The following is a 20,824-nucleotide window of genomic DNA, read 5'->3' as shown; positions in this document are numbered from 1 at the left end:
CTATAAGCTAACATGATCGTATGAAACATTGATTTATTCTATTATTGATTCCAAGCTTGATTATAGTGATTTTCTTCTCTCTGCTTTGCCTCTTTCTCATCTCTGTCTTCCATTCTCAGTTTTGTGTCTTGCTTTTTGTTTCTGTGTCTTGTTTTTCTACTTTGTTAAACTGCCTTCATAGACTCCTGACTGGATTAATTTTAAATTACTGTGTTTTTTGTTTTTTGTTTTCCAGTGTCCTTAGTCATGTTCTCTGTCTTCCTTTCTTTCTGTTATTTTGACACCTTGTGGTCTACAGTCCAGTTACCCTTTCCTCTGCGTTAAACCACAGGTCATTTCTGTGTCACAGCTTCCCCCTTTCTCTGGAACCCAATGTTCCCCTGACAACCACACCTTTATCATCTGAAAGTATGTTTTTTCTCTCAAGACTTTAACCTAGGCATGTGCAATCCTGTATACTCGGTTCAAAAATATACATATTCAGAATCCCAATGAAATCTGGGATTCTTGGATAGACCAGTATTGGCTTCCTGGTTAATTATGAATAACTCTGAATATGGCTCCATTATTCCAAATATTCAAGGGATCCAATTCTACGGACCCTGAACAAGCTCCACCTCTGCTACTCTCCATTGTTTCCTATGAGAGGGAAATACAGTGCTTTCTCCTGAACAAAGAAGGCTTAGCAAAACACACAAGAGCAATCACTGACCCAAAGCCTCCCAAGAACAAATTAAAAGGTTCAACTGAACCAGAGACTCCCAGCAGAACCCACCTGATAAAAAGCATGCACTGTTACCCTGAAGTGGTAGCTTGGGCCTTTCGCCCCCCCCCCCCTCTTTTCAAACTTTATGGGGAGAAGTGACTTTCAGGCAGCAAGTTAGGAAGATAGAGCTCTGTCGGTCCAATTACAATGATTCTCTCATGTGCTCTTTAAGAGCTTCTCTTTGAAAGAATTGTGATTGGACAGACACTTAGAGCTCTTTCTAACTTGTAGAATTGAACTCCTTAACCCAATATTTTTGAAACTTGGGAGGGGGGGTGCAGTTTTCAGAATACAACCAATACTCACTCCTCTGCAATTTGGTGTAATTTGTTCCAAAAATGGCCTCTCCAGCCCCTGGAAAGGTTCCCCTATAGGTAATAATGGGAGTCAAATATATTCAGATCCCTAAATAAAATCTAGATCTAAATTCTTAGTTGGTATTTTGAACCCTGATATCTAGAATACCAAATATATATTGTATTCCGATATCCAAATCCAAATAATACCAATTCCTTTTTTTAGTGTACATCCCTACTTTAACCACTAGTCTTTGCCTTTTCTCTGCCTCCCCTCTTAGTGTCCATTTTCCTTTGTTCACAATCTTGTTTTTAACTTGGGTTGAATCCTAAAAAACTGTAATTTGATACCGTTTGCGGCAGGGAGCTTTACTGCTTTTCCATTCTCACTGCACTCCCATGAATGCCTGTTTCTGAGACTCAGGAATGGCATAGAATGCAGTAGTGAAAACTTGCAGTCAGAAGGGGGAATATACATACCCTGAGCCCCGCTTTCATAACTGAGATGGAATAGACCATTTATGCCCAATTCCCCCTTCTCCTTGCAGTTCCCGCCTTCTACCTGCAAGGATGCAAGGCAACTCTCAAGAGATTTCACTTCATGAGTAAAAGTTCTTTATTGAGAAATTGCCAGTATCATACACTTATGCCATCCTTGCTAGAACTGGCGACTACAGACAAGTATCAAGCAGATATAGGTTCCCCAAGGCTACTCCTAGTCCCTCCCCTCATTTCTCCTAACAGTTCTCTAATGCTGCAATCAGGAAAACGGGTTGTGCAATTCATGGTCTGCTCAAGGTCAAGCAGGCTCCCAGGCTCAGGAGAGATTACAACACCTTCTGTTCCCAGTTTCCCACCCTGGGTTCAAATAACTGAAACACCCCAACAGCATCAGCTTCAGATGCAGGGGGTATTGAATAGGACAGGTGATTCTGAGCACCTGACACTCCCACACTCACATCCCATGCTGTTTCACAGTGTTCCAAACCTTCAGGAGGGACACCAGGGGGAAGGGGCTGCAGTGGGAAGGGAGATGTGGCAAAAATGGATGTTCATTCCTCTTCAGTATCCAGTTCATTGATTGTAAGAGAGGCTCATGAACGTTGTGCTTTTTAACTTAATGATTGTTCAGTGCCTAAATTATGAGCTGCTTCAGAGCATAAATATCCAGTTACTATCATCATCTCAAGTCCTGCTCGGTGTTCGTTGCCTACAGAAACTAAGCAAGTCGAAACCAAGGACAGGGCTTTCCGAGTGGATGCATCCCATCTGTGGCATGCTTTCCCCCTTGAAGTTCACCTGGCACCTACTTTATTGGCTTCTAGGTGCCAGGCCAAAATACTTCTTTTCACTCAGATTTGTAGCCAAGTATGTTTTTCATCCTTTTTGGTATTTTAACAGTGGTACCTTACTCTTATACTCAGTAAGTCATCAAGTACTACATTCCAATATTAACTTTTCTATCGCTATAAAAAGATTTTAAACAATGATTCAAAATAATATCAGGAAATTATTCTAAAATATAAATGTACTTGCTGTCTCAGTAGAACTTTCGTCACACCCTGAAGTTGTTCTTTATTGCATTTTCTTTTAGTAGGTCAAATAGGCCTTGTGCCACAAGGAGAAAACTGTGGAAACGCTGAAAAACTAGCAGGATACATTTGTTCCCGTAAGTAGGCACACGTTTTGAAATTACTATTACTGTTAATTCTTGTACTGTATTTGGCTTTTACAGGCCTGACATGTGTTGCTTGTTTGTTTGCTAGAGAAATTCATCTGGATAGTAGATAGTCTGCAAAGGGAAGACATAGGATTATAGTTCCTTTGCTGTTGCTAGTGCATATTTCAATATATCATTTGTAAGGGGCTTCATACGTGGGGCAAGTGCAAGAGATGAAATCTTTCTTGTCATATGTTGTGGCTTGGATCCAGGGAAGTGCATACTCAGTGGTTTTTATTTTTATTCCCAATTCTTCAGTTACCAAACATGAAAGCAAGGGTTCACAGCTGATTAATCAGGGGATCAGGAAAGATCTCTTTGCCTTAGACTCTGGAAAGCCACTGCCAGTCAGATTAGATCAACCACACAGGGTAGGTTCCTGAGCTGGATTTATGCAAGTGAAGTGAGCTGCTTCTAAATTATAAAAGAGTTTAGTAGAAAGGGAAAAAATGGGGCAATGTTATGAAGCCTTGGACATTTGACGTAGTTTAGGGACTCAGAATGTCTTATCTAACCTTGGCAGCTTCCTGTGTTCATTCTGTATGTTCAACATCTCTAATGTGAAATGAAACAATATTTATAATTAATTCCTCATATCATACATAAACCATAGGAGGGAAGAATCATACTCCTTGGAGGAAGGGCAAGATAAAAATGTACCTAAAGAAATACACTATATAAATAATACTCATAAGTACAAATACACTGAACAGTCTCCCAAACCTAGGAGCTGTAGGCAGCAGTATCATATAATAATGCTTATACAAAACTATGTTCAAAATAAACAAAATTGAAAACAGCAAGATAATTGTTTCAATTTAAAAAGTCTTATATGAAGTGTCATGTTCAAACTATAGTACCAGTCTGAAAGTTGCATTTGTTATTCCAGTTTTTTCTGTCTTTGGTCCTGATTTTGGCTGAGGCACTTGGGAAAATATATCAATTGACTCCTTAATTAAATAGTAGTGCCAAACATTTTCTCAAAACAGATCTCATGGACCGTTTCTACATGGCTTACCTTGTTCCGGAAAACAGCGAAATTGTGCGAGAAGATGCTGTTATCGCGTCTTCTCGTGCGATAACAGCGTCTTCTCGCAAGATTTCGCTGTTTTCCGGAACAAGATAAGCCGTGTGGAAACGGCCATGGTCTTATAGAATATAATGCCCCACCATAGTTGGGAGTAAGAATATACAGCAAAGGCACGGTGCTTGTTCTGTTGTCCAGAGGAATTAAGCCACTGTTCATTCTTCCTTTGTAAACACGAGTCTAAAAGGATTAACATTGCTTTTCAGATATCACATTGGCATTTCAATTAACTAGCACTAGCCTTTGTAGTATTGATATTAACGTATTTTCTTTTATCTCACAAAATACTGCCCTGCATTCTGTCTCATGTCCTTTCTTGCTTCCTGTAATTTATTACAAGCATATCTGTGGAGCCTAATAAAACTTCTGTTTGCAATTAGGTTATTCTGATAAATCTAGGCTACTTCTAATAACATCTTTCAGTTTGCTTTTACTGGAGTGAGTCTGTGTCTTCCCCGGAGAAAACTCAGGAGCTTAAGGTGAAAGGCAAGAATGAGTTCATAGCATAAGAAATAAACAATCTAATTTGTATCATAGTCTCTCTTTTTCCTTTAAACTGTTTTTTTAAAAGCAAATGATTTCAAAGCAAGCAGATAAATTTTAACTCTTCTTTCCCTGCCATCTATCTCTCCAACATACCAATCCCCTAAGCTGTTGAGCAAACATTCCAAGTACTGTGCAGTTTGGCTCACAGGTACAACATATGTGTTTTCTGATATGTGTATACATCCCTCCTAACTGTTCAGTTTGATAGTGATAGCTACACAGATGAGAGGCATTTTCTGGAGTTGGGAAGCATGAGTGCCTTTGAGAAGTACATGTAGAACAGATGAGATCTTAACAGGAGCCATAAATTAAGCATATGCCAATCTCTGCCAGATATTTCCTAAATCCATCATGAAAAAGCAGGCTAAAAGCACATATTGGGCCTATGAGCCTCACTCTTCTTCTGTGATTTCTTTAACTGGAACAAAAAGTATAGGAAACAGCTGCTGTGAAGGAGTCATCTCTGGAAGTCATCAGCCCTTTTAGATCAGTCTAAGGGTCTACATTCCACTGTGGTCAGACTGATGCCTCCAAGATGCCGTCACCATGTATGTGTGTGCGTGAAGTACAGAAATACATTACAAGAAAAGCAAGATTTGGGTCCAGTAGCACCTTAAAGACCAACTAGATTTCCAGGGTATGAGCTTTCAATAGTCAAAGCTCCCTTCATTGATGGAATCTGATAGTATCTGAATCTGACTCGTGAAAGCTCATACCCTGGAAATCTGTGCTGTCAAGTTGCCTTCGACCTGAGATCCAATTAATGTAAGACCTCCAAAACGTCCTATCATTAACAGACTTGCTCAGATTCTGCAAACTTTAGGACATGGCTTCTATTATTGAGTCAAGCCATCTCATTTTAGGTCTTCCTCTTTTCCTACTGCCTTCCACTTTTCCTAGCATTATTCACTTTTCCAGAGAATCTTGTCTTCTCATGATGTGACTAAAGGACGATAGCCTCAGTTTTGTCATTTTAGCTTCTAGGGAGAATTCAGGATTGATTTGATCTAGTACCCACTTATTTGTCTTTTTGGCTGTCCACAGTATCCGTAAAATTCTTCTCCAGCACCACATTTCAAATGAATCAATTTTCTTCCTGTCAGCTTTCTTCACTGTCCAGCTTTCACATCCATGCATGGCAATGAGTAATACTATAGTTTGGATTATCTGGTTCCCAGAGAGACATCTTTATCTTTAAGGATCTTATCTAGCTCCCTCACAGCTGCTCTTCCAAGTCTCAATCTTCTTCTGATTTCTTCATTGCAGTCTGTCTTTTGGTTGATGATTGAGCCAAGGAATAGAAAATCTTGAACAATTTCAATTTCCTCATTGTCAACTTTAAAATTGTGTAATTCCTCGGTAGTCATTACTTTTGTCTTCTTGACGTACAGCTGTAATCCTGCTTCAGTGCTTTCTCCTTTAACTTTCACCAGTAGTCGTTTCAAGTCTTCGCTATTTTCTGCCAGTAATGTGATGTCATCTGCATATCTCAAATTATTAATGTTCCTTCCACCAATTTTCACTCCACCTTCTAGATGTAATCCAGCTTTCCTTATGATATACTCTGCATAGAGGTTGAACAGGTATAATATGCAGGCTTGTCTCACACCCTTGCCAACTGGAAACCATTCTGTTTCCCCATATTCTGTCCTGACAGTAGCCTCTTGTCCAGAGTACAGGTTGCGCATCAAAACAATCAGATGTTGTGGTGGCAGCCCCATTTCTTTTAAGACTCTCCATAGCTTTTCATAATCTACACAGTCAAAAGCTTTGCTGTAATTTATAAAATCTAGTTGATCTTTAAGTTGCTACTGGACCCACATTTTGGTCTTCTACTACAGATCAAGATGGCCCCACCTGAAACTGTTACAAGAAAGATATTGTGTGAATGCATTTAGAACTGTCTTCCAGAGGGAGGCTTTGCCAAAGATATCCCTATAATGTCAGCAAGTTACCCCTAAGATAGTAGGCTGGAGAGGGTCTGTCCACTTTCTACCTCAAAGGAGAAAAAATTGATACATAGATCTCCATTAAGTGACAGTAACAGAGTTTGATACTGTTTGACATGGAATTGGAAACTTCTTTTTGAACTATCCTGTCTCTTTGATGCTTGACAGCGCAACTCTAAACAAAGATACATTCTTCTAAGTCCATTGACTTCAGTGGAGTTAGAAGGGTGTAACTCTCTCAGTAGGTCAGACAGCAAATCTGTTCTGCTAAAATACGTTTTTTGATAGGTAAACAAGTGTGCGTCTGATGAATGCCAAATGAAAGCATTGTGTTCAGAAGTCCTCTCGTGAACAGCAAAAGAAATCGAGCATAGCAAAATAATTTATCTTTTTGCCAGATCTTTTTAGCCAAAATATCGATGCCTTGGCATTCAAACCTCTTTTTAATTTCCATACTAAAGAGCCTCCGCTTTGTATAAAATTGCTGTGTGCTTTGAAACATGCTGTATTTTGCACTGTATGTTCAGTGTGTGCCCATTAAAAATAATAAATCTATGGTCTGTGTTTAAAATGTCATAATGAATGTCATCCATCCTTTTTTCCCCTCTGTTTGTTAATTCTTTTCTGTTTTGCCCTAAGTAAATAATAGAAATTAAAAAAAATGTCATCCATTTTTATTTTTCAAACAGGAGAGTCATCCAGTTCTTTGCCTCTGCTTTTTCCTTGTGGAGCTCTCAAGAGGGAAACTCTTCCAACAATACTTAGGGGAAAAGGTTTGATGATGTTTTAAAAGTATTAAATAAATATTTGAGCTCAGTGAGATGATGCCTGTTGCAAGAACAGTGATAGGTTTTACATACTTGTTTTAAAGCACTGAAAGAATTTTGTAAAAAAGAATCCATCTTATTTCCTCTGCTTTTCACATTCTTTGTAACTAAAACAGTTGCCATTTATTTTTAGGTGGTTACTTTGCAAGTTACAGATTTATCTTTTATTCATGTTAAGGATTTCTGTCCTGTACTATGAGACGATTTGGTTGTCAAGAGAGTTTACAAGGAATTAAAAGGGCAATAAATGGTTGCAACAATAAAGTCTAAAAATAGGAAGAAAACCCTTAAAACCATAACAACAGCTCTAATAATGACAAATACCAAAGCAGAAACATAAAATATCTTAAAATGATCAAATCAGACACCAACTGTTACATGATAAAAGCTGATAACATAGAAACTCTGTCTCCTCAAACAAGCAGCATCAAATATTAACCTCTGAGTTCTCTACTGTGAGTCAATTGTGTGTGATGGAATTTACATAAAATGTATTGTCAACAATATTGTAACAAAAAGGTTTTAAAATGTGAAGTGTAAGGAGGATCCACAAGCTTTAGAATAGTTGATTGTTCATTTTGTAAAATGAGGCAGGGCAGGAACATCCAGGAGAGATAGCAATTGATAGGTAAAGTGATTGAGGAGCCACGAGTAATCTTCTAGACTACATCCAGCCTGGGAAAACCACCAGCATTTCCAGGTGGCTACTCTTTACAGCCCAATGTGAAAGCATTTCCAAAAGCCACACCCGTACACATGCAGAGTGTATTGAAGCATGGGGCAAAGTAGAAGCCACTGCTGGAGTGGTATGAGTAGAGGTGTGCACCCCCTAAAAATCTGAGTTTCAGGGATCCCCCCCCAAAATCTGGGATTCCTGAAATCCGGGAAAGATTCTCTGATCTGGTTTGCACCGATTAGAGAACCCTGGATTTATCTGTCCATTATTCCCTGTGGAGAAAATTATCTGGGGGGAGGGGGCTGGGAGAGGCATTTTTCAAGGAAACTTCAGAAGATATGCAGGGAACCTACTCCTGATTGTGCACTGAAGACCCCCCTCCCCAAATTTCAGGAAGAATTCTATGGACCCCTGACGAAGGTGCCCCCAGCTACTCTGTATTGTTTGCTATGGGGGAAGTATTTCCAAGGAGGCTCTCAGGTAGAAACATACAGAGGGAAGGCTGCCATTGGCCCAAGGCACACTCCCAAATGCAAGCTCAACCCAGAAAAAAATGAACAGAACCAGACTGAAGGCCCTGGAAAAGCCAAGTGCCCCATGTAGAAGGTGCCCAGCCACTCTCCATTGTTTCCTATGGCAGGAAAGTTTCCAGGCTTGCTCCCAGACAGAAACATGGGGCACACTCCAAAATGCAATAGGAAGCCCAAAAGAACCAAACTACCCCCAAACCAAGTGCCCCCCGAACAAGCTGCCCCCATTGTTTCCTATGGCTGGAAAATTTCCAAGCTGTATCTCAGGAACACAGGGGCAAGACAGCCACTGACCAGAGGCACACTCTTACTTATAATGCCAGGTTTTATACACAGTGACTTGGACATGTGAGATATTAAAGTGTTCATCTTCGTTCTTCTGTGCCTCCACACATGGGGACTGCGCAGGCGCAGGCCAGCCGCCGGAGAATTTTCTAGAGCTTCCATGGCTCCGAAGGGGCCGTTTGTCGCGCGCCTCAGCGACCGTTTTCCCGCCCAAACGGTCACGTGATCCTCCAGCGACCAACGGCCCCTTCCCTCAGTTCTCTTCTTGCCGCCGCTTGGAGAGAACGTGAGCTTCGTTGCTCTGTGCTTTTTTGTGCTTCGTGCTTTATTCTGACTGATTGCTTGGCTTTTGACTTCGGACTTCGTGACCTCGACTATTCTTCGGATCTCGTTTTGGACTTTGTCGTGGACTCGGTAATTTGACTCGGACTGTTTTTGACCTTCCTTTCGCGTGCCCCTGAAGATGGCCTCAAAGGCTCTCTTTAAGCATTGCCTCCAATGCCACACGAAAATGGCCAAGACCGATGGCCATGAACTGTGCCTGTTTTGTTTGGGGGAGACCCATAACGTGTCGGCCTGTAAGATTTGCCAGGGCTTCACCAGTAAGGCCCGGCAGGAGCGCAAGGCCCGACTGAACTCCTCCCTGTGGCAGAAGGTCATGTCCGGAGGCGCTCCGTTGCCCTCCCCCAAGGCCGGCCCTAGCCCCTCTGCCGAACGGCAATCAAGAGCTGGCTCAGTGGCCTCCGCGAGGTCGGGGTCGAAACCGCGTCCCCCGAGTGCCTCGGCGTCGAGAGCGGCCTCTCCAGCGCAGGGACCGGTGCGGCCGCCCCGTAGCGCGTCGTCCACCAGGTCGGATCCGAGACCGACATCGGAACCGAGGATCCGGGTACCGAGTCCCCGATCGGAACCGACGACCGGATCGATTCCGATGAAGTCTAAGAGGTCGAAGCCGAGGTCCCCTTCGAAGGCGAGGAGCGCGTCGGTTCCGAGGTCTTCTTCGGAACCGGCTAAGAAGAAGAAGAAGACCAAGCATCATCGGTCGCCGCGTCCCGCTCCTCAGGAGGAGGTCATCGTGCTTCCTCACACGCCTTCCCCTCATCTGGGCTCCCCCGAGCCAGAAGACATCTCCGTGCCGGTGCCGGATCCGATGGCCTTCGAGACGGTGCCCGCAGAGTTCTCGTCGGGGCCGGAGACGAGCCCGCGCCGTCGGAGCCGACCATCGCCTGCCCTTCGGTCGCCGAGGCTGGAACCGAGCCCGTCTCCTCGTCGGAGCCGTCCGTCGCCTGTCCGTCCGTCTCCACCTCCGGTCGGTCGTGAGCGGCATGGTTCCGGAGACAGTGCGTCCCGGCATTGACAGGCTTCCTACCTCCCCTCGCCATACCGTTGCCAATGGGAGGGGGCACCTGCGGGCTTCTCCGTGTCGGAACTGAGGCCTTCGACATCGAGGTCGGCGTGGGCTCCCCCTCCACTCCAGGCTCAGGAATCCGAGCTCGGTTCCGATGAGGAGGAAGTGGAGAGTTTTGGCTTCCAGTCGGAGTCCTGGTCCGAACCGTCGCCAGCTGAGGAGCTAGTGCCATCTGCGGACTCGCCGTTCGAGGATCTCCGCATCTACGCCGACCAGATGGCAAGGATGGCCCAGGCTCTAGAGATGGATATCTCTTCAGCAGTCCCCCAGACCAAGGACAAGCTCCTCAAGCGTATCTACGGGGATAATCCGGCGTACGTTGGTTTTCCCATGCTCGAGGGTATTGAGGAGATCGTGGAGAAGGTGTGGCAGGTGCCCTGTGATCAGCCTCCAACATCCAAGAGGATTGAGCAGCTCTACAAAATCAAGCAGGGCACCTGGCCGGCGTTGGTGAAGCACCCTCCACCTTCCTCCTTGGTCACGGAGGAATTCAACCCCCGACGATCGGGTCACTCCTCGATGCCTGCCGATAAGGAGGGGAAGAAGCTGGATGCCATGGGCAGGCGTCAGTACATTGTCTCTTCACTGGGTCTGAGGATCGCCAACTACCAGACCATCATGGCAGGGTACCAGCTGTACCTCTGGGAGAAGTTGGCGTCCTATACCCGAGACCTCCCGCCTAAGCAGAAGGCTGTCGTCTCCCTGTTGCAGACAGAGGCTGTTAGGCTGTCTAAGCAGCAGATGAATGCTGGGAGCCACGCTGCTGACACTGCTGCTCGGGGAATGGCTTCGGCTGTGGTCCTCAGGCGCCACTCCTGGTTGCGGTCTACGGCCCTGTCCCAAGAGGTGCGTTCCAGGGTGGAGAGCATGCCCTTTGAGGGGGACTCGCTGTTCTCCAAGTCCACCGATGAAACCTTAAAAAAGAAGAAGGAGGACAGGCAGACGGCGCGGTCCTTGGGTCTGGCTCCAGTGGACAAGCCCTCCTCAAGGTCACGGTACGCTCCCCGGTCCGGCCCTTACCACTACCAGGGCAGATACCAACAGCAACGGCCGGGCTACCAGCAGTATCCGGCCTACCAGCAGCGGCCTTACCCTCCCGCACACCAGCAGAGGAGGTGTCGGCCTTTCAAGCCTCGTCCGGCACAGCAACCGGCCCAGCAGAAAGATCAGCAGGGCGCCGGGAGGCAGTACTGACGGGTCACGCCAGCCGTATCCACGAACTTTTCGGACAGACTGAGTCCACTCCTCTCTGAGTGGGAGTCAATAACATCTGACTCATGGGTCTTAACGATTGTTGAACTGGGATACGGGCTGGAGTTTGTTGAGCTGCCTAGATGCGGTTCACCCCTGACAGCTGTCAATAACACTATGGCCGAGCTGGATGCGGAGATCGTGTCGCTCTTGGCCAAGGGTGCTGTGGAAGAATTGCCCTATGAGGACTCTGTAAAGGGTTTCTTCTCTAGGTTCTTCCTGGTCCCTAAGAAGGATGGGGGCTTACGTCCCATTTTAGATTTGAGGGGCCTTAATGCCTTCCTCAAGGTGACCAAATTCAAAATGGTTACGTTGGCGGCTGTGATCGCCTTGCTGAAACAGGGTGACTGGTTTGCGGTTCTTGACTTAAAGGACGCATACTTTCACGTGGGGATACGGAAGGAGCACAGGAAATACCTGAGCTTTGTTTACCGGCAGAGGGTTTTCCGGTACAAGGTGCTCCCCTTTGGCCTCTCCACTGCCCCGCGGGTGTTCACTAAATGTGTGGCCCCTGTGGTTTCCTTCCTACGGGAGGAAGGCTGTACCATCTTTCCGTACCTCGATGACTGGCTCATCGTGGCTGAATCGGAGTCTAGGCTGGTGCAGGACATTGGCTTGGTACTTAGCACTTGCCAACGCCTGGGGCTCCTGGTGAACTTTGAAAAGTCCAAACTGGTGCCCAGCTGCAAGGTGTCCTACATTGGTGCACTGTTGGACTCTGTGGAGGGTAAGGCCCTGCTCCCCTTGGAGAGGGCTCGGTCCCTAAGGGGTCTAGTGTCCATGTTTAAAAGGAACCGATTCCAGTCTGTGCGCACTATCCAGTGCTTACTAGGGCATATGGCAGCGGCCACCTCTGTGGTGCCCTTTGCTAGGCTGCGTATGCGCCCTCTCCAGAACTGGTTTGTGCGGAGGTACGATGCTCTGCTGCACCCTCCGTCCCTTAAATTCTCTATCCCGAGAGTCATCCTCCTTTCCTTGGACTGGTGGATGTCGGATGACAACTTATTTAAAGGGACCCCCTTTGGGTATCAGCACCATGACATCACGGTTACCACTGATGCCTCTCTGTTGGGATGGGGGGCTTACTGTGGTGATGTGTCTGTGCAGGATGTCTGGTCTGAAAGGGAAAAGACCCTCCATATTAATGTGCTTGAACTAAGGGCCATTCGTTTTGCACTTGTGTCTCTTACAGCACTGCTGAGAAATCGTCAGGTCTTGGTGCAGACGGACAACACGACTGCCATGTACTACGTGAATCAGCAGGGGGGCACAGTGTCCATGGCCCTGTGCCGGGAAGCCACGCTCACTTGGCAGTGGGCTATCAGGAACGGCGTGTCGCTCCGTGCTATTCACGTGGCTGGGTCAGACAATGCCCGGGCAGATGCCCTCAGCAGGGTCCCATTGCTGGATCACGAGTGGGAACTGAACGTAGAGTGCGTTGGGCCGATCTTCCAGATGTGGGGTCATCCAGTGATAGACGTGTTCGCCACTGCGGCGACCACCAAGGCCCACACGTTCTGTTCCAGGGCAGGGAGCGACCCCCTCTCTGTTGGGGATGCCTTCCAGTTTACGTGGACGCAGGGCTTGCACTACATGTTTCCTCCATTCCCCTTGATTCCCAGGGTCCTGTGCAAGATAGAGGAGGACGGGACAGATTGCATCTTGGTGGCCCCCTTCTGGCCCCGGCAGGTTTGGTTCCCGAAGCTCCTGCGGATGTCCCAACGGACATATGTGAGTCTGCCCCCTCGGCAAGACCTTCTCCTGAACGGGAGCCTAGTCCACCACGATCCCAGGACGCTGCACCTGACGGCTTGGCGGATCGTTCCTCCCCTGTAGGCTTTACTGACGAGGTACAGAGGGTCCTCCTGAATGCCCGTCGGCCTTCCACTAGGCGTGCTTATGCGGCCAAATGGCGCAGGTTTGAACTTTGGGCACTTGCCAAGGGGGTGGTGCCCGAGAGCAGTCCCTTGGGGGTTGTGTTCGAGTATTTGTGCCACTTGCGTGGCCTGGGCTTGAAGGTTTCCTCCCTCAAGGTCCACCTGGCAGCGATATCAGCTGCTCACGCCCGAGTTGAGGGTGCTACGGTGTTTTCTCATCAACAATCCCGCCAGTTCCTTAAGGGCATGTACAATCTTTACCCACCTGTGTCGGCTCCAGTGCCTCAGTGGTCGCTGTCCTTGGTGCTCTCACGTCTCATGTTGCCTCCGTTTGAGCCTATGGCTACGTGCCCCTTGGATATGCTATCCTACAAGGTAGCATTCTTGGTGGCCGTCACATCGGCCAGAAGGGTCAGTGAGCTGTCTGCACTACGGTCCGACCCTCCCTTTCTTGTGTTTCATCCCAACAAGGTGGTCCTGCGTCCCTGCCTCGGGTTTCTGCCCAAGGTGGTGTCCGCCTTCCATCTCTCGCAGGATATCTCACTGCCTGCGTTCTTTCCTCACCCTTCCTCTAAGGGGGAAAAGGCCCTTCATTCCCTAGACTTGAAGAGGGCCCTGGCCTATTACCTGGATAGGACAAAGGAATTCCGCTCCTGTACTCACCTGTTTGTATGTTTTGGGGCCAAAGACAAAGGTAACAGGGCTTCTTCACAGACCCTGTCTAGGTGGATTGTGACGGCTATAAGCAAAGCCTATTCCCTGGCAGGGGGTGGCTTGTCCGCTTCATGTCAGAGCCCACTCCACGCGGTCCCAAGCATCCTCTTCGGCACTCCTCAGGGGAGTGCCCCTGGTTAATATTTGCAAAGCAGCCACATGGTCCTCTGCAGACACTTTTGTCAGGCATTACGCCGTCGATGTCAATGCAGAGCAGGATGTATCTGTGGCTAAGGCTGTCCTACACTCCCTTTTTTCCTGAGGGAGTCTTGGGAATGCTTTCTTGGCGTACCTGTTAGGTGCCCTTGAGTGAATGTGTGTATATATGTACCTTGGGGTGTATACTTATGTAAATATTGAGTATTTATGTGTCCTTACACAGTTTTTTACATAGAGGTGTATATGCATATCTCTTTGTTGTTGTTCTTGTTTGTTCAATAAAATTGTGTTGGACTTCACCCCCGCCTTCCTTATTGTGTGAAGCTTGGTACACTCCCATGTGTGGAGGCACAGAAGAACGAAGATGAAAACAGGGTTAACATACCTGTAACTTATGTTCATCGAGTTCTTCTGTGCTGACACACAACCCTCCCTCCTACCCCGCTGTGAACTCCAATGCACAATAATGTGATGGCTGTAACGGAAATTGGTGTTTTTAAGGTGTTATGGCTGAAATGTGTTGGTCAAGCGGCGGCAAGGGAGAACTGAGGGAAGGGGCCGTTGGTCGCTGGAGGATCATGTGACCGTTTGGGCGGGAAAACGGTCGCTGAGGCGCGCGACAAACGGCCCCTTCGGAGCCATGGAAGCTCTAGAAAATTCTCCGGCGGCTGGCCTGCGCCTGCGCAGTCCCCATGTGTGTCAGCACAGAAGAACTCGATGAACATAAGTTACAGGTATGTTAACCCTGTTTTACATGCTTTCAACATTGATGCAGGGTCAGTTGCACCAATTATAGAGGATCTGAGCTCAAGAAAAAAAACTTGACTTGAGTAGTTGTTGAGTTTATAACACTTTAATATAATGCTTTAATATCTCACATGTCTGAGTCACTGTGTATAAAATCTGGCAGTATAAGTAAGAGGAATAGCAATCCTTCAGATTTTTGGTTTGATAGGGAATGCAGAGCTCTGAAAACTTGGCTATGTAATATATATAGTTTACATTGTGATTCCAAAGACTTATCTCTCCCCCTAGACTATTTCCAGCTTAAGTCACAGTTGTGTATTGAAAGGAAGAGGGATGATTATGTCACCATTCAGTGGGAGCAACTGTATCAGGCCACAATTCTGAATGATTTGAAAATATTCTGGGCCATAGTTTTGGGTGCATTTTGTGCCAAGGATCCCGATATGTCTGTCTTTTCTTACGCGTGGTTCCAATATTTTCTATCCCTGTTCCATCATGATCAGATTGCCCTGCTGATCCCCTTGACTTTTCCTCGGAGGGCTTACCTGAATGGCCCCCAGTGGCCTCTGATGAAATAAAGGATCTGATTGGTCAACTGAAATCAGGAAAGGCATCTGGGCCTGATACGGTTCTCCCTGAAATTCTAAAAGTAGATTTGGGTGGGCGGCCCCTCTTGCATCCCTGTTCATGATGATAGATAGGTCTGGTCTTATTCCCAATGTTTGGCACAATGCAATTGTGGTCCTAAACTAATAAAACCCTGTTCCATCACTGTTTTTTTTAACAGGTATTGCACTGGAAGGCCTTACCGTTTATCAAACTAGTCAACATGCTAATCTTCATGAATCCTTAAGGAATTACTTCTCACAACAGGTATTTTAGCATATGAGTCATCATGTAGCGTGAGAAATGTATAATTTTCTGTTGGTTGTCTATATAAGTCAATATTGTAGTTGTGAAGAAGTCAGGCCAACAAAGAGTCTTTTTAAAAACTAATATATATATATAAAGCAGTCTTTTAGACTGAATTCAGAAAAAAAAATATGTAGATCTACTGATGAATAACTGATTGTTCCTCTGTACAAGAGCATGTATTCAGGAAGCAAATGAATCAGACTGGCACCTTACACCTTTAATGATTCTTGCCTGTCTGAGCATGATGCTGCTTTGTGCTGACCTTGCTAAATTGAACATTGATCTCAGAATTCTTGCTTTTATCCCACATTTCGAATGGCTATGGGGAGCTAGCTCAAATGTCATAATAGCCTGCATGCTGTTTGATCAGCTCCAGTTACAAGATTGACTCATTAGAACGGTGGTTCTTAAACTTTGTGTCAGGCCCCCTTGGGACAGGAGGGAGAGGCTCCTGAGACAAACAGAGGCTTTGTCTGACTATCAACCAACAGCTGTCTTGAGTTGAATGGCCCTTGCTAGAGGATTCTCACCCAGTAATACACACAAGATCTTATAGTCACCATAACCTCAAAAGTATTTTTGGACACAGAGAAAGAGCTACTGCCTATTATTATTATTAATTTTATTTTTAACCCACCCTCCCTGCAAGCGAGCTCAGGGCGAGGTACAACATGGATTAAAATACAGCTTGACATCAATTATAAAAACAGATAAAATACAGATAAAAACAGATAAAATACTGTGCCCCTTTCGGGACAACCAGAGGGAGTGGACTCTCCATACCCGTTGTAGAGGGAGACCATTGGAAGGCTCGGCAATGATGGCCTAAAATTAGCCTCCACCATATGACTGGTGGAACATCTCCGTCTTACAGGCCCACCTAAATGATACACGATCCTGGCGGACCCGAGTGGCCTCAGACAGAGAGTTCCACCTACTAGCCTTCAGAAAAGTATGTACGATCAAGTTATTTCAGTGGGATTTTTCTTGAGACAGATCAATTCCTGAAATAGCAAATTGCTGAATTTCCTGATATGATCTTTGGATTTCTCAAGATGGGTAGCCATGTTAGTCTGTCTGTAGCAGTAGAAACGAGCAAGAGTCCAGTAGCACCTATAAGACTAACAAAATTTGTAGTAGGGTATGAGCTTTCATGAGTCACAGTTCACATATCTGAAGAAGTGAGCTGTAACTCACAAAAGTTCATATCCTACCACAAATTTTGTTAGTCTTATAGGTGCTACTGGCCTCTTGCTCTTTTCTACTACTTTGGATTTCTGTTATTGTTTTGTTGCTGTGGGTGGTTTGAGTTAGCTTTTGTGGGATTAATTGAGTGGATTGTTTATGTGTATAGTTTGTTGCATTGTGTTGCAAGCTTATTGGAAGGGCAAGATATAAATATTTTAAATAAATAAGCTGCCTAGTTAACTATTACAATTAGATGTGTTCAGTCTTGGAACTCAGAGCCCATCTAATGTGTACTATAGCTTGCATCTGTAGTCATTGTCCTTACTTAGTCAGGATTTTAAATCAAATTTGCAGTGGTACTATAAGGCTTAAGAAGCTACCATTTGCCTTGCCTGTATGTAAGCAATCAAAACATACTTTGGCAGTAGAGCTCTATAAACTTGCATGATGCTTGTTCAGTTGCTGATTCTGCTTTCGGAATAGTTATTTGAGATTAGCCTCATTTTTCTGGTTGACTTCTCTAGGTGTAACTAGAAAATCAGACTTCTGCAACATATTCTAGAGAAAAAAATACAAATATATTGTGATCTAATTAAGCATATGGAAGAGAAGCAATGCTGATGGCTAGAGTAATCTATGCAGCCATTTTCATAGTTAACTTTTAAACTGGAAAGCAGCTTCTCTCTTTTGGAGTGCAGATGCCATTGGTGAAGATCAAGGAAACCCATCACAAAGCCTTTGGTAAAAGATGCAAAATAGTAACTAAATAGTAATACTGTACTTCAGTAGATGTTCTCTCTCTTTTTATACTTTTACATAGGGTGTTCCTGCAAGTGTTACTTTCTTCAGTCCATCTGGTGTCAAATACTGCCTGAAGCAGATTCAGAAATTATCTGGTGATCTCCTGCCCCACATTAAGGTAAAAATATCCCAGCAGCTATTGGAAGTATCACAAAATAATTCACAGAAGAGTGATTTATGTTTGACTTGCTGGCCATCCTTTCATCATTCGTTTTTCTTATCTTTACTTAACTGGTATGTAATGCAGGTGGCAGCTCTTAATTACCTTAGAACCAGAGCTCATTTTGAGGGGGAACGTGCCGGAACACAGTTCCGGCAGTTCCCCAAAGAGGTCACATGTCAGGTGGCTGGATTGGGTGGTGGATCACTCTCCCACTCAGCAGTGGCCCTACCCTGACCATTTTGGGCCCCTTTTCAGCCCCCTTTCCCCATTTTGGGCCCAATTTCGGCCCTGAATGGCCAGGATTGGGTCCAAAACAGCCAGGATCGCTGATGTCAGGGGGTATGGCATATGCAAATCAGTTATGCTAATGACACACTTCTGGTGATGTCAAGGGGCGTGGCATATGCTAATGAGTTATGCTAATGAGTTCCTCCTGCTCTTTTTCTACGAAATGACCCCTGCTTAAAACCCTCTGTAGAAAGATATTTTTATATGGGGAAATAATAGTTTCCTTTTGCCTGTTTTAGGAGGTGGTCTTAACTCATTTAGTGTGTCTGATTCATATTACTAGTATTTCAGGGTGCAACAAGACATTAATTACACAGTTGAAAATACTTATGTCAATTACACCTGAAGCTGTCCTCCAGTTATTTAGCCAAGCGTCTTGTACATTAAAAGCTAATACATTTCACAACATGCTTTGAAAACAGCTACAGATTGTAATTCTTTTCACCAGTATGAAGAGCATTGTTGTTTGTAAGATATCGGGGAGGGGGGGGAATCCCTAATATTTGGTTTGTGATCAAGATAAAGCTACTTCGGTTTATGATGGAGCTTAGCTTCTTCATTTTGGATTTTTGCAGTTCTGCTCCTAGATAGTTACATGCTGGCTATGTAGGTAATGAAAGGGAAAGTGAGTGATTCCGCACACATTGGATAATGCACTTCCAATTCTCTTTATAGATCATTTGGAATGGATTTTTTTGTGTGCGGAACAAAAAATCCACCTCAAATGATTGATAAAGTGCATTGAAAGTGCATTATCCAATGTGTGCAGAATCAGCCAGCATTATATTTCAGCTGCAGGGAATATAAGTAGCAAAAAGAACATTTAACTTGTCCATTTATGTTTCCTGGTATCAAGAGCCACTTCGAGGCCTGTATTGTTTCTTGAGTTTTTTGTTGGCATCAATACTGGTAGACTTTGAACTGTTATCAACAGAGTTCTTGAGAGAAGCATGTCTTAAGAGGCACTTAGAATTTTCTGCTGTCCAAGCTGAACTTAGCAGCAGTTATGTAAATTTTATTTAATATGCCCTTTCAAATTTGACTGTTAGTAGCAGCAATTAAAAAGGGATGTATTAACTTTCAGTGGTCTAAATTATGTTGGCAAGATAATGCAGGTTTATAGATTGGTATTTGTATCTTCAGGTCAAATACTACTCCTCAGATGCTTCTTTGAAAAACAGTTCAGAACCAAATTCAAATGTGACCTTGGAATACTAATCCTAACATTTCTGAATAGACCTTAAAATCGATCCCTTGCAAGGAAGAATTTTATCGGGCATCAGACCAGTATAGCAAGAGCTAATTGTATCTGTATACTGAATAATGAGGCTATCATTTCAGTTTGCAGCCATAGGTCCAACAACAGCTGAAGCTATGGCCGCTGAAGGAATCACTGTGAACTGCACTGCTATCAGCCCCACTCCACAAGATCTCGCCGCTGGTATTAAAAGCAGTCTCCACTTGTAGAATTGCTGTTCACGTAAGCTGACTCATTTGAAGTCCACGGCTTAGATCTCATCTAAAATTTCTGCAGGTATAGGGGAGATTTTCATCAATTCTCCCCTAAGATATTCCTGTGGGTTGCCATGTCACCAAAGCAGCATTTCAGGGGATGTTATGGGCTGTCTTAGGCAGGGAGAATGGGTAAAAATCATCCTGCAGCCCTTGTGTATGTAGAAATTCTCGGTGGGATCGCAGCCCAAGGAAGCTTAGTAGGAATAAGGTCTCTCTAACATGTAATGCATGGTTTGTCAATGGGGAATGTAGTATTCTTTTTAAGTGTAAGTTATGTGCAGATTTAGCTTTATATTATATAAATAATAGTGGTAAATACAAATTTCAATTATTAATGTTAAAATTGGACATAGTGGCAATTGTTCAGCACAGTTTGTACCTTGTTGTTTGTTACACCCTCATAAATGTGAAAGAGCTAGCATAAATGAGTAGGCTTTAGATATAAAATGTTAGGTGCTCTAATCTTTTCTTATTAAACTTCATATTTAATATAAGTAACGTTTTATAGTCCACATGACATTTTATTTGCATCTGGGATTTGCAAAATTTAAAAAAAGATAGACTTTTTAAAATAATTAACTTATGTAATCTTTATATAGTCCATACTTTGCTGTTTGGGGAAGATTTTTGCATTGTTTTCTGTATATTCAGCCTACCTCATGCATACATTTTTACTATTTTGGCAGTCTTTGCTATTATGGAATAGTAGCAAGCTGCCACTTATCACTTGACTGAAAGTGCCACTTTGGATTTATTCATATTTTCTATGATGAGAGATCAACCAGCTCAGTAAACAAAATAAAATACCATTACAAAATAAAAGCGTGCTCTAGCTTTTAGTTTGTGTTTTTAAAACTTCTTGGGTTGAAGAACTCATATTATGAATACACAGTCTCAATAAAATAGTCATAAAATGTACTTGCAGTTTTGTCTTTACCTTGTAAGTAGCAGTTGATTTAGTAACAAAGCAAAGGAATGCATACTGATTTGTACTGCCAACAGGGGCTTCTTGATGATCTCAGTTTGCATGGGACTCTATGACACCCAAACCTCCCTGCCGAGTACTTTTTCTGTGTTCTTTCCCTCATCGGTGCCTAAGCTCTGTAAAGAGCAAGGAAA

At 44.4% G+C, this 20,824-nt stretch overlaps 1 protein-coding gene across 4 annotated transcripts in view; it reads left to right on the top strand.

Annotated features, from left to right (window-relative positions):
• Positions 1-20,592, top strand: part of UROS (uroporphyrinogen III synthase) — a 44,573-nt gene extending 23,981 nt beyond the window's left edge. For 3 of the 4 annotated variants that reach the window (XM_054982956.1, XM_054982954.1, XM_054982955.1), the window contains 6 exons: positions 2,657-2,731; positions 7,054-7,137; positions 15,623-15,708; positions 16,625-16,702; positions 17,759-17,857; positions 19,532-20,592. In XM_054982956.1, coding sequence (XP_054838931.1) covers positions 2,657-2,731; positions 7,054-7,137; positions 15,623-15,708; positions 16,625-16,702; positions 17,759-17,857; positions 19,532-19,657 — 548 coding nt within the window. In that variant the 3' untranslated portion in view covers positions 19,658-20,592. The remainder of the gene's footprint in view (positions 1-2,656; positions 2,732-7,053; positions 7,138-15,622; positions 15,709-16,624; positions 16,703-17,758; positions 17,858-19,531) is intronic. The other variant, XM_054982957.1, reaches the window with a different exon arrangement.
• Positions 20,593-20,824: the final 232 nt, after the last annotated feature.

This window comes from Eublepharis macularius, chromosome 6 (genome assembly GCF_028583425.1).
Source record: "Eublepharis macularius isolate TG4126 chromosome 6, MPM_Emac_v1.0, whole genome shotgun sequence".
NCBI classification, from domain to species: domain Eukaryota; kingdom Metazoa; phylum Chordata; class Lepidosauria; order Squamata; family Eublepharidae; genus Eublepharis; species Eublepharis macularius.
Note: the sequence above shows the minus strand (reverse complement) of the source record. Positions and strands in the feature narration are given on the sequence as shown.